Source organism: Coregonus clupeaformis, unplaced genomic scaffold (assembly GCF_020615455.1).
Source record: "Coregonus clupeaformis isolate EN_2021a unplaced genomic scaffold, ASM2061545v1 scaf1003, whole genome shotgun sequence".
Lineage (NCBI taxonomy): Eukaryota > Metazoa > Chordata > Actinopteri > Salmoniformes > Salmonidae > Coregonus > Coregonus clupeaformis.
Window position 1 is genome coordinate 184221 of NW_025534457.1, and position 13455 is coordinate 197675.

A 13455-nucleotide genomic window follows, 5' to 3' on the forward strand; every position below is an offset into this window, starting at 1 on the left:
ATTTAGCAAAGGGCCTTCAAGCATCTATTCTAATCTCATTCCATCCTCCTTTCCTCCAATAAAGAGGAAGGAACCAGTGTGAGATTTTGCAGTGTGGGGCCATACAGAGAAGTTGGTCAGAAAATAAACACGCCTTTAACCGCTACTATTTTTTCTCACAATCTTTGTACATGTCTGTAGAATGTTTCTCTCTCGTTTTCTCTGTGTGACGGTAAAGAGGCATGAACTAATCGGTCTGTCATCTTATAGGAAGTAGAGGGGTTTGTCAGAAGAACTGTAGTTCAGAGATCGTTGGCAGGACAGAATGGAACACACCTTGCTCTGTGTGCTACTCTGTAAGTACTGAGTTAGTGTGTTTGTGTATCAACACTAATTACCTGATTTACTAAGGCTTTGATTGAACAAAGGTATAAGATAATCATGTAAATGAAGACAGTTTCAATGCTTTAGCTTGTTTGTGTCTTTTATCCCTAATTGATAAAACAGTGCAAATGCTTATTAGTAATTGGAACTAAAGTGGGATTGCAGGACATGGTAAGTCAGTGGCCATTTAAAGCTGCAGTCCGTAATTGAAACTACCACAAAATGGCCACCCTGTCACTTGTTGTGGTATACGGCTGAGGAATGGGGCTAGGGGAATTCATTCATGTACATTGTTTGTTTACACTGACATTGTTAACAAACATTGTCATAAAATAACAGTAGATTTTGAGTTATGATGGGATATGACAGTTGTACTACCCTTACGGAAAAACGACTTGAATTTCACATGATAACGTGTTTCACAGCTAAAAGTTAAACTGTTCAAGAATGAATGGCTATTATTCAGTAACATGTATATGGCATGTTGTTATTAATTTTAAGCTAATATTGGTGCAATGTGACTTTCTTTGTTGTAGTGCTGAGTACACTCATCAACTCTGGACACTCTGAAGATGATGATGGTAGATATTTGTTCACTTCATCAAGCCTCCATCTCTTAATGCTTCATTCTATTTCTTTATTTGTGATTTTTAAAGCTGCTTTCGGCTGGACATATTTTGTGGTTTTAATGTCTCAAAATAACATGTGTAAGGCAACTGTTTCATGCTGGTTTGATTTAACATGTGTAAGGCAATTGTATCATGCTGGTTTGATTTTAACATGTGTAAGGCAATTGTTTCATGCTGGTTTGATTTAACATGTGTAAGGCAATTGTTTCATGCTGGTTTTATTTGGTCAGAAAAGCACAAAGGCTGTTCTGACCATACACCCCAACAGCTCCCAGTTACAGTAGCTACTCATGTATCCAGTTTAGGTCATATGTCTAATCTGTGATATGTTTTCACAGCTCTGCCCAAAGCTACACTGACTGTAAAGCCAAACCCTGCATACACTGGAGAGACAGTTACTCTGATGTGTTCAGTAGGATCTGACAGTAGCTGGAGCTATCAGTGGTACAAAGACAGGAATGATAATGTAGTATCCCAGTCTGGTTACAGTAACATTGGAGTCTCTCACACCATCAGTAGAGCTGGTGTGTCTGACCAGGGTCAGTACTGGTGTGAAGGGAACACAGTGTCTAGACCCACATCTTCACAACCAAGTGATCTTGTCACTCTCACTGTAAAAGGTGAATTACTTTGTTGTGCTTTTTTGTCATAAAGATGGACACTATTGATATTGAATCAATCATGGGCTGTGTCAGTATTCTTAGTTATAACAGCAAAAATACAGGGAACTTCCAAAATAAAGAAAGAACCAACATAAATTGTTTTTATAGGGCGTTGGGCCTCTAGCTAGAACAGCTTCAATGGCATAGATTCTAAGTGTCTGTGGTGTTTTGTTGATGGTGGTGGAAAACACTGTCTCAGGCAACACTCCACAATCTAACATAAGTGGTCAATTGGGTTGAGATCTGGAGACTGAGACGGCCATGGAATATGATTTACATCGTTGTCATGCTCATCAAACCATTCAGGGACCACTCGTGCCCTGTGGATGGGGGCATTGTCATCCTATGGGGGCATAGCCATGGTAGCCAAAATAATGGGCAACTTTGCCTGCCCAGTATTTTCATACATGACACTAAGCATGATGGGATGTTCATTGCTTGGGAATTGCTCAGGAACCACACCTGCGGGAAGCACCTCCTTACAATATACTTTGCATCCCTCATTTACTCAAGTGTTTCCTTTATTTTGCCAGTTACCTGTAAATTCCCCCCCCCAAAAATCTAATTTCATATAATAATTTAATAAATATGGTGATCAAACTTTGGAAAGATTGGTGCACTAAATGCATTTAATTATGATAGAGCATATTCTATGTATGACTCAACTAACTGCATGTGTCTTTCCACAGCTCTGCCTGTGGCCTCAGTGAGTGTCTCTCCTCAGGGTCTCCTCTACTCTGGAGAGACAGTCACTCTGCAGTGTGACATATCAGACTACACAGGCTGGATGTACAGCTGGTTCAGAGACAACCAACACCTTCCTGATGAGACCAGTAAAGTCATCGATATCACCATCCCCATCACTCTGACTGGTCTGGTTGGTCAGTACAGATGTGAGGGGACGAGGACAGATCGGCCCCAGACGTCACAACCCAGTGGTGACATCACTATCAGTGTCACTGGTGAGTTCACTTGTGATGCTCCATATCTAACTGGACGTCCCTAATTATGAGTAAAACTCTTCTTTGCAATTTGAAAATAAATTTGAAATAGCTACTAATGTATCCACTTTAGTTAATATGTCTAATCTGTGATATGTTTTCACAGCTCTGCCCAAAGCTACACTGACTGTGAAGCCAAACCCTGCATACACTGGAGAGACAGTTACTCTGACGTGTTCAGTAGGGTCTGACAGTATCTGGAGCTATCAGTGGTACAAAGACAGGAATGATAATGTAGTATCCCAGTCTGTCAGACACACTATAACAGGAGACACCCTCACCATCAGTAGTGTTGCTGAGTCTGACCAGGGTCAGTACTGGTGTCAGGGAGAGAACCGGTCCAGATCCATATCATCAATCATCAGTGATCCTGTCAGAGTCACCCTGAATGGTAAAAAAAAATAAAAAAATAATAATAACAGTAGGGAGGCTATATACAGGGGGTACCGGTACGGAGTCAATGTGCAGGGGCACAGTTTTATGTAACTGTTTGGCCATTCAACTGCCAATATTTGTCTATGGAGATTTTATTGCTGTGTGCTCGATTTTACACACCTGTCAGCAACGGGTTTGGCTGAAATAGCCAAATCTACTCATTTGAAGGGGTATCCACATACTTTTGTATATATTGTGTAAATGTCTAAAATAATAGTTACCGTACTACTTACTGAAGTCAGATCATACTTTGAAAAGATTGGTGCTCTGACTGCATTTGTCTTCATATAACTGTTTCCACAGCTCTGCCCACGGCCTCAGTGAAGATAGTCACTCCACAGGGTCTCCTCTACCCTGGAGAGACAGTCACTCTGCAGTGTGACATATCAGACTACACAGACTGGACGTACCACTGGTTCAGAGACAACCAAGAACTTCCCATTCAGACCGGAAACACCATCACCATCTCACTCCCTCACCAGGCTGGTCAGTACAACTGTGATGGGAGGAGGAGCGGTCGGCCTCAGAATTCATATGGCAGCTTTTCTCTCCCCATCATCATCACGGGTGAGCTCACTGTTTGTCTTCAATCTAGACTTTCTAAATTCAGAGCCACTGAGGTTTAATAGAAATGTATACACCGTAGACACACTTAATATAAATATACTGTAAACACTGTCAATTCTAACTGAATGGAGTCAACATACCATATGTAAAATAGGCTTTACTTACAACGTTACAGAAACAGCTGAATTACCAGCCATGTATTAAGATGTTTTGTGCTCTGTTTTCACAGCTCTGCCCAAAGCTACACTGACTGTGAAGCCAAACCCTATATACCCTGGAGAGACAGTTACTCTGACGTGTTCAGTAGGGTCTGACAGTATCTGGAGCTATCAGTGGTACAAAGACAGGAATGATAATGTAGTATCCCAGTCTGGCAGACACACTATAACAGGAGACACCCTCACCATCAGTAGTGTTGCTGAGTCTGACCAGGATCTCTACTGGTGTCAGGGAGAGATCGGGTCCAGATCCATATCATCAATCATCAGTGATCCTGTCACTATCACCCTGAATGGTGAGTAATTTTGTTGTCATGAAGATGGACACTATTTATATTGAGTCAATCATGTAGACATGGTCGTTTTGTAAGTACAGAACATCACCAGAAGTATGTGGACACGTTGAACATCTCATTCCAATATCATCGGTACTCCCTTTGCTGCTATAACAGCCTCCACTCTTCTGGGAAGGCTTTCCACTAGATATTGGAATATTGCTGTGGGGACTTGCTTCCATTGAGCCACACGAGCATTAGTGAGGTGGAGCACTGATATTGGGCGATTAGGCCTGGCTCGCAGTCGGCGTTCCAATTCATCCCAAAGGTGTTCGATGGGGTTAAGGTCAGGGCTCTGTGCAGGCCAGTCAAGATCTTCCACACCGATCTCGACAAACCATATCTGTATGGACCTCGATTTGTGCACGGGGGCATTGTCATGCTGAAACAGGAAAGGGCCTTCCCCAAACTGTTGCCACAAAGTTGGAAGCACAGAATTGTCTAGAATGTCATTGTATGCTGTAGCGTTAAGATTTCCCTTCACTGGAACTAAGGGGCCTAGCCCAAACCATGAAAAACAGCCCCAGACCATTATTCCTCCTCCACCAAACTTTACAGTTGGAACTATGCATTCGGGCAGGTAGCGTTCTCCTGGCATCAGCCAAACCCAGATTCGTCCGTCGGACTGCCAGATTGTGAAGAGTTCATCACTCCAGAGAACGCGTTTCCACTGCTCCAGAGTCCAATGGCGGCAAGCGTTACACCACTCCAGCTGACGCTTGGCATTGCGCATGGTGATCTTAGCCTTGTGTGCGGCTGCTCAGCCATGGAACCCTATATCATGAAGCTCCCAACTAACATTTATTGTGCTGACGTTGCTTCCAGAGGCAGTTTGGAACGCAGTAGTGAGTGTTTCAACCCGAGGACAGATTATTTTTACGCGCTACGTGCTTCAGCACTCGGCGGTCCCGTTTTGTGAGCTTGTGTGGCCTTCCACTTTGCAGCTGAGCCATTGTTGCTCCTAGACGTTTCCACTTCACTATAACAGCACTTACAGTTGAAGTACCACGACAGCTCTACCATGGCAGACATTTGACAAACTGACTTGTTAGAAAGGTGGCGTTCTATGACGGTGTCACGTTGAAAGTCACTGAGCTCTTCAGTAAGGCAATTCTTCTGCCATTGTTTGTCTATGGGGATTGCACGGCTGTTAGCTCGATTTTATACACCTGTCAGCAACGGGTGTGGCTGAAATAGCAGAATCCATTAATCCAGGCATGAATTCAGATTTTTTGTGCTCTGTTTCCTCAGCTCTGCCCAAAGCTACACTGACTGTAAAGCCAAACCCTGCATACACTGGAGAGAAAGTGACTCTGACGTGTTCAACAGAGTCTCACAGTGACTGGAGCTATCAGTGGTTCAAAGACAGGAATGATAATGTAGTATCCCAGTCTGTCAGACACACTATAACAGGAGACACCCTCATCATCAGTAGAGCTGGTGTGTCTGACCAGGGTCAGTACTGGTGTGAAGGGAACAGAGTGTCTAGACCCACATCTTCACTAACAAGTGATCCTGTCACTCTCACTGTTAAAGGTACATTACTTTGTTCTGTTCTCTCTCTTGTCATACAGATAGATAGACACTGTTGTTGTTGAGTCAATCATGTAGACATTTTTTGTGTGCCTGTAGACTATTCTGCCTCACTGAGTTTTGAACCTTTACCCATCAAGAGGACATATCATGCAGCAGATCAGATCCATGTTTTCCAGATGCATCACACACATTTCTTGATTCCAACAGATAATCGTCCGACGGCTACACTGAGTTTAGACCAAGCGAACGTATTCACAGGTGACAGAGTGACACTGACCTGTACAGTAGAGTCTTCTGGATGGAAATTTTACTGGTACAGACACAGACCAGACTCTACACCAGTAACCTCAACCTCTGGATACTCCTACAGACTCAGCAGGGTCAGTGTCTCTGATGGAGGACAGTACTGGTGCAGAGCTAGGAGAGGAGTCCCAGTCTACTATACCCTGTACAGTGACCCAGTCCATATAAACATTACTGGTGAGTCTAAAACAGTTTTATGATAAACGGCTGCTATTGTATATGGATATAAAGTAATCTAAGGTGTAATATTTGGTCTGCTCATTGTAACAATTATAGCTAACATGAGTAGACCTTTTGATAAATAAAGACATTTACAATTGTGCAACTGTTTATTCAGTTAGTTGTCTGTGTTGTGTCTATGCAGAGAGACCTGTAGCTGTTCTGACCCTCCAACCGAACTGGACCCAGATATTTAGAGGAGAGACTGTTACTATGAGATGTGACATACAGGGAGGAGACACTGACTGGCGGTATGAGTGGTATAAGAATGGTTATTCAGTCTACCGGTACTCTAATACAAAGTCTGAGTACAGAATCAGTCCTGTCTACGTGTTTATCAGTGGTTCATATACCTGTAAGGGTGTAAAGGGAAGGACGTTCTCCAAGACCAGTGATGCTGTACAACTGACTGTGTCTGGTAAGTCTATCTAATCATTTAAACATCTCCATGGGTAACAATAATCATTGATAAGACTGAAAGTTAGAAAACTCTAACATGTCCTCTGTCTGATCACAGATCAACCTAAGGCTGTTCTGAGTATCTATCCTCAGTGGCTGAACCCTGGAGACTCAGTGTCTCTGAGCTGTGAAGTTGACAAGACGTCTACAGGCTGGAGGTTCTCCTGGTACAGGACGGTTCCCACTTTAACAGAGCAGTCCTACTCTTTTCAGCATCTTCCAGAAGCAGGCAATGGGACTACTGAAGACTCCTACACTCTGATCCCTGCTGGTCCTACTCCCACAGGAGGATATGTGTGTAGAGCTGGGAGAGGAGACCCAGTCTATGACACACTCTACAGTGAACCTCAGATTCTCTGGTCAGGAGGTAACTAACTGCATTGAAACTGTATTGAATCATATTTAAGTTACCCTCATGTGTGTATATAACTATAGGTTTGACTCTGTCTCTCTTTGTTTCAGATCTGCAGCCTTCAGTGTCTCTCAGAATAAGTCCCAACACAACACAACACTTTACATCAAAGTCTCTCTCATTGAGCTGTGAGGAGAAGGGGAACTCTACTGGATGGAGACTGATGAGCTACAGAGAGAGAGGAGTAGAGTCAGGGTGTGTCTCTAACTGGGGATCAATAACAGGGTCCACATGTACCATCAACTACACATACACATGGTCCAGTGGAGTGTTCTGGTGTGAGTCTGGATCAGGAGAGTACAGTAATGCTGTCAACATCACAGTAAATGGTACATCTATTGTACAACACTCACTAACATTTCTACATATATATGATAGCATGTTCAAATCTGGAACTGAATGATTGCATCTCATAAATACAAGCTCATAAGATGTTGATGTATTGTGAGGGATGACTCCAGATTTACAGTATTATTTCTATATTATGTTACACAGATGGTGATGTGATCCTGGAGAGCCCTGTCCATCCCGTGACTGAAGGAGACTTTGTGACTCTGAGCTGTAAATACCGGAAAGTCAGCTCAAACTTCAAAGCTGATTTCTACAAAGATGGAGTACTCATCAAGAATGAGACCACAGGAGAGATGACCATCCCTACAGTATCCAAGTCAGATGAAGGATTCTATAAGTGTAAATCAGGTCAAGGAGAATCACCAGAGAGCTGGGTGACAGTGAGAGGTGAGAAAACATTTATGATCACAAGTTAGTTACCTTTTTATTATCTGTGTAAAAAACATGTCATTAAGTGTTGATGTTAATATAGTTTTAGATTTGCACTCCCCTAGAAAATATGATCTCTCAACTAAATTGTCAAAATATGGGCCAGCCTACTTTCTTTTCATGCTCTATACTCTAAACCAATATAACCTCTATCAGAGTCTGTGCTGTTCTCTCTCCAGTCGTAGCTCCTGGATCCTCTACATCAGTCCTAGTAGGAGTGGTTGTGGGTCTGGTTGTTGCTGGTGTTCTACTGGTCATTCTCCTGGTCCTGCTGTGGAGAAATCAAAACAACAAAGGTGATACTTTGGCTGTTTCTCATTTAATACAAAACATTCTATTACATGTTTAGGAGAGACATTTCTAAATATACGTTTTTGAAGAAAGTTCAGTACATAACACAATGTGTTTGTCATTACAGGTTCCTGTTTCATCAGAATATTCTGTTGAGTACAACTGTCTCTCAACTATATTGATACGTACAGTATAACATCTTCTCTGTGCTTCCTATGCAGAGTATCTCTCTCCCTGTAGGCCCCCTCAGCCCCAGAGCACCAACCAGGACCCCCAACAGGACCAAGGATCTACCCAGGGCCAGGCTCCTGATACTGGGTATACACATCTGCAGAATGGTCAGTCTCTCAGCCCAGACCTCTACCACTCTCCTCTCTCTGTAACCTCATACACTGACTCATCAACATCCACTTTGTTTACAACATGTGACCGTACAATGTGTCCCTAGTCAAGTTAAGGGATAATCAACCTAACTAACCTGCCTCTCTCTTCTTTGACCAACAGGTGACGCTAACATCTACCATACGATCAATCCCTCAGACAACAATGATAATGGTAGTGTAATGTAATGTTTTCAGTATGAATGTGTAGTAGCCTGCTTCTCTTCATTTTTTTTTTTTTTTTAGTCATTTAGCAGACGCTCTTATCCAGAGCGACTTACATGAGCAATTAGGGTTAAGTGCCTTGCTCAAGGGCACATCGACAGATTTTTCACCTAGTCGGCTCAGGGATTAGAACCAGCGACCTTTCGGTTACTGGCACAACGCTCTTAACCACTAAGCTACCTGCCGCTACCTGCCGCCCTGTCATTTAATATGACATGTAGAGTTTGACTAAGTGGAGGTGTTTGTGTATTATGTCTCAGATGCTGCTGGTGCTTCTGCTGCTGGACCAAGTCATGTGACTTACGCCCAGATTCAACTGAACAAGTTGGACAAGAAAAAGAAAGGTGACTCTCAACTGTGACATATATTGAGAAAGAAATTGTAGCAGTGTATCTAAGATGAGTTACAATGTGTACATATATATACACACACACACACACACACACTACCGTTCAAAAGTTTGGGGTCACTTAGAAATGTCCTTGTTTTCGAAAGAAAAGCAAATTATTTGTCCATTAAAATAACATCAAATTGATCATAAATACAGTGTAGACATTGTTAAGGTTGTAAATGGCTATTGTAGTTGAAAACTGCTGATTTTTTATGAAATATCTACATAGGCGTACAGAGGCCCATTATCAGCAACCATCAGTCCTGTGTTCCAATGGCACATTGTGTTTGCTAATCCAAGTTTATCATTTTAAAAGGCTAATTGATCATTAGAAAACCATTTTGCAATTATGTTAGCACAGCTGAAAACTGTTGTGCTGAATAAAGAAGCAATAAAACTGGCCTTCTTGAGACTAGTTGAGTATCTGGAGCATCAGCAATTGTGGGTTTGATTACAGGCTCAAAATGGCCAGAAACAAATAACTTTCTTCTGAAACTCGTCAGTCTATTCTTGTTCTGAGAAATGAAGGCTATTCCATGCGAGAAATTGCCAAGAAACTGAAGATCTCGTACAACGCTATGTACTACTCCCTTCACAGAACAGCGCAAACTGGCTCTAACCAGAATAGAAAGAGGAGTGGGAGGCCCCGGTGCACAACTGAGCAAGAGGACAAATACATTAGAGTGTCTAGTTTGAGAAACAGACGCCTCACAGGTCCTCAACTGGCAGCTTCATTAAATAGTACCCGCAAAACACCAGTCTCAACGTCAACAGTGAAGAGGCCATTCCGGGATGCTGACCTTCTAGGCAGAGTTGCAAAGAAAAAGCCATATCTCAGACTGGCCAATAAAAATAAAAGATTAAGATGGGCAAAATAACACAGACACTGGACAGAGGAATCGAAGTTTGAGGTGTTCGGATCACAAAGAAGAACATTTGTGAGACGCAGACCAAATGAAAAGATGCTGGAGGAGTGCTTGATGCCATCTGTCAAGCATGGTGGAGGCAATGTGATGGTCTGGGGGTGCTTTGGTGGTGGTAAAGTGGGAGATTTGTACAGGGTAAAAGGGATATTGAAGAAGGAAGGCTATCACTCCATTTTGCAACGCCATGCCATACCCTGTGGATGGCGCTTGATTGGAGCCAATTTCCTCCTACAACAGAGAATAACCCAAAGCACAGCTCCAAACTATATAAAAACTATTAAGCAGTCAGCTGGTATTCTGTATATAATGGAGTGGCCAGCACAGTCACAGGATCTCAACCCTATTGAGCTGTTGTGGGAGCAGCTTGACCGTATGGTACGTAAGAAGTGGTGATCAAGCCAATCCAACTTGTGGGAGGTGCTTCAGGAAGCATGGGGTGAAATCTCTTCAGATTACCTCAACAAAATGACAACTAGAATGCCAAAGGTCTGCAAGGCTGTTATTGCTGCAAATTGAGGATTATTTGACGAAAGCAAAGTTTGAAGGACACAATTATTATTTATATATAAAAATCATTATTTCTAACCTTGTCAATGACTACATTTCCTATGCATTTTGCTATATTTCCTATTCAAACTCATTTCATGAATGTTTTCATGGAAAACAAGGACATTTCTAACTGACCCCAAACCTTTGAACAGTAGTGTATATATATATACTTTATATATGACACACACACACGTATAATAATATATAAATATATTTACAAGTTCTCTGTACTTCTTCCTCCTCAGTAAAGAGAGATTATCCAAAAGAAAATCCTGTCTACTCTGAGGTGAAGACAGGGAAAGCCACTGGTAAGAACCATTATACAGGTTGGCAGTCATTAAAACCTTAATTCGCAATTTCTGAGTTTGTGATGAAGAGGTCTAATTTGCAATAAGCTAATTCCTTCATTTGTTGACTGGAAATGTCCATTGTCAGCAGCCGCTGGACCTGTTGATGTGACCTATGCTGAGGTTGACCTCCAAAAGAAGGTCAAAGCCAAGAAGAAGAGAGGTAAGACTAGACATCCCTCCCTCCATATTCCCCCTGTCAGAACCTCACTCCTCTTTGACCCATATTAAAAGCTGTATTCTCTATGTAACGGATCATCATGACCTCATACCTTTAACTGTGTATTGTATAACTGTATATTATTCTGTATAACTGTAACATTATGCTGATGTTTTATCCTCACCCCCTATAGAAACAGCAACCCCACCTGAGGCAGAACCTGTCTATTCTCTAGTGAAGCCATACACAGCCCCCCGGTAAGACTTAATCAACAATCTATTGAAAGGGTATGAAACTATATCTAAGTATGTCCTAAGAAACTGGTGAGAAATCATTTCTGATCACATTACCTTTTATCATTGTCACGTACGTTAAGGAACGGGACGGACCAAGGTGCAGCGTGAACGGCGAACATGTTTATTAACTAATAAACACACAAAACAGTAACCAAAACAACAAACTTAACCGTGACGGTCCAAAGGCTAACACACAAGCCTAAACATGAACCTAACAAAATCCCACAACACAGGCAGGAAAACTGGCTGCCTAAGTATGATCCCCAATCAGACACAACGAGCGACAGCTGTCTCTGATTGGGAACCACACCCGGCCAAACATAGAAATACAAAACCTAGAATATATTCTCACTCTCACCAAACTAGCTAGAGTTCTATAGGCCAGGGCGTGACAATCATCAGTGTGATGAACTATGGATTATAGTGTTGATGTTAACATACATTTGGATTTGCACTCCCATAGCAAATTATCTCCTAAATATTGTCAAAACATTCAGGCCGGCCTATTGGAATCTCTACATTTCACTATTGTATTTGTATTCTCTCTACTCCAGAGGTGGACAAACGTTTTATTTTATTTTCTCAAACATAATTTGCCCACCCCTTCTCTACACCTATATTACCTCTCTCTGAGCCTGATTATGTTTTTCTGTTTCGAATGAAGAGGCAGCATATGCATTAAGCTAATTTCTGCATTTGTTGACTGCAAATGTCCATTGTCAGAAGCAGCTGGTCACATCTATGCTGAGGTTGACCTCCAAAAGAATGTCAAAGCCAAGAAGAAGAGAGGTAAGACTAGACATCCCTCCCTCCATATTCCCCCTATCAGAACCACACTCCTCTTTGACCCATATTGAATAAATGTTTATTATTCTGTACATTATTCTGGATATTATTCTGGATATTATTATTGATATTATTCTGGATATAACTATTATATTATGCTGATGTTTATCCTCCTACATAAACAGCAACCCCACCAGTAGCAGATTCAGTCTATTCTCAAGTGAAGCCACACAAAGCCACAGGTAAGACTAATAGCCATATGCCATTGACACTAATACAGGTGTAGGATCTTAATTTGACCAGTTTCTCACAGAATGAAAATACTCCTGCAGCAAAAGGATATGTGAATTATTGTGTGTATTAGAATGCATGGACATTTTTGTAGGGCTTGATACATCTGTATTTAGGGAAAATCAAGTCTGAAATTCTGAAGTGGAAATACAAAACTTTAGAAGCCTCTTTTAAACCTTGAATACACTACGAGTTTGTATTTCATACTGTGCAGGAAATGTCCTGCAACAACAGGATGATCATATTAAGATGCTACACCTGTATTATACTTATTGAGCTAATGCTTTGATATCAAAGTATACTGCATCTATTTAAAGTATACCTAAAAAAAAACGTTGTGTGGTGATACGTTACAGGTCCTTGAATGAAATGGAGGGATAAATAACTTGTGTGGTGATTGACAGGTCCTTGGAAATGGAGATGGTGATCTGTTACAGGCTGTTACAGGTCCTTGAGGGAGCTGGAGGGATAAATCACTTTGTGTGGTGATCTGTTACAGGTCCTTGAGGGAGCTGGAGGGACACACCATCAGAGGAGGAGCAGGAGAAACCTGGGAACATGGATTATGCACACAAACACACACAAACACACACACACACAATAACACATTGTAAACTCAGCAAAAAAAGAAACGTCATCTCGCTGTCAACTGTGTTTATTTTCCCCAAACTTAACATGTGTAAATATTTGTATGAACATAACAAGATTCAACAACTGAGACATAAACAGAAATTGAATAATGTGTCCCTGAACAAAAGGGGGGTCAAATTCAAAAGTAACAGTCAGTATCTGGTGTGGCCACCAGCTGCAGTAAGCACTGCAGTGCATCTCCTCCTCATGGACTGCACCAGATTTGACAGTTCTTGCTGTGAGACGTTATCCCACTCTTCCACC

The 13455-nt window shown here is 41.8% G+C and overlaps 2 protein-coding genes across 2 annotated transcripts; both read left to right on the forward strand.

Annotated features, from left to right (window-relative positions):
* Nucleotides 1-217: 217 nt before the first annotated feature.
* On the forward strand, nt 218-5914 carry LOC123486106 (pregnancy-specific beta-1-glycoprotein 1). Its single transcript, XM_045217306.1, has 4 exons — nt 218-335; nt 900-944; nt 2762-3046; nt 5462-5914. Exons 1-4 carry the CDS (start codon nt 305-307, stop codon nt 5806-5808), a joined length of 708 nt encoding a protein of 235 aa, XP_045073241.1. The 5' UTR covers nt 218-304; the 3' UTR covers nt 5809-5914.
* A 237-nt stretch (nt 5915-6151) lies between these two features.
* LOC123486105 lies at nt 6152-13101 on the forward strand. Its single transcript, XM_045217305.1, has 14 exons — nt 6152-6226; nt 6414-6686; nt 6786-7094; nt 7190-7468; nt 7635-7877; nt 8099-8215; nt 8338-8362; nt 8451-8548; nt 8715-8765; nt 9076-9159; nt 10927-10989; nt 11117-11191; nt 12456-12512; nt 13061-13101. Exons 2-14 carry the CDS (start codon nt 6482-6484, stop codon nt 13066-13068), a joined length of 1614 nt encoding a protein of 537 aa, XP_045073240.1. The 5' UTR covers nt 6152-6226; nt 6414-6481; the 3' UTR covers nt 13069-13101.
* Nucleotides 13102-13455: the final 354 nt, after the last annotated feature.

What these genes read in the sequence shown, in the direction of transcription:
- LOC123486106 (XM_045217306.1), top strand. Translation starts at nt 305, where the DNA reads ATGGAACACACCTTGCTCTGTGTGCTACTCT. An exon ending in ACACTCTGAAGATGATGATG is followed by an intron (nt 945 to 2,761) that starts GTAGATATTTGT and finishes ATGTTTTCACAG; the next exon opens with CTCTGCCCAAAGCTACACTG. An exon ending in TGTCAGAGTCACCCTGAATG is followed by an intron (nt 3,047 to 5,461) that starts GTAAAAAAAAAT and finishes CTGTTTCCTCAG; the next exon opens with CTCTGCCCAAAGCTACACTG.
- LOC123486105 (XM_045217305.1), top strand. Translation starts at nt 6,482, where the DNA reads ATGAGATGTGACATACAGGGAGGAGACACTGACTGGCGGTATGAGTGG. An exon ending in CTCAGACAACAATGATAATG is followed by an intron (nt 8,766 to 9,075) that starts GTAGTGTAATGT and finishes ATTATGTCTCAG; the next exon opens with ATGCTGCTGGTGCTTCTGCT. An exon ending in GAAGACAGGGAAAGCCACTG is followed by an intron (nt 10,990 to 11,116) that starts GTAAGAACCATT and finishes GTCCATTGTCAG; the next exon opens with CAGCCGCTGGACCTGTTGAT.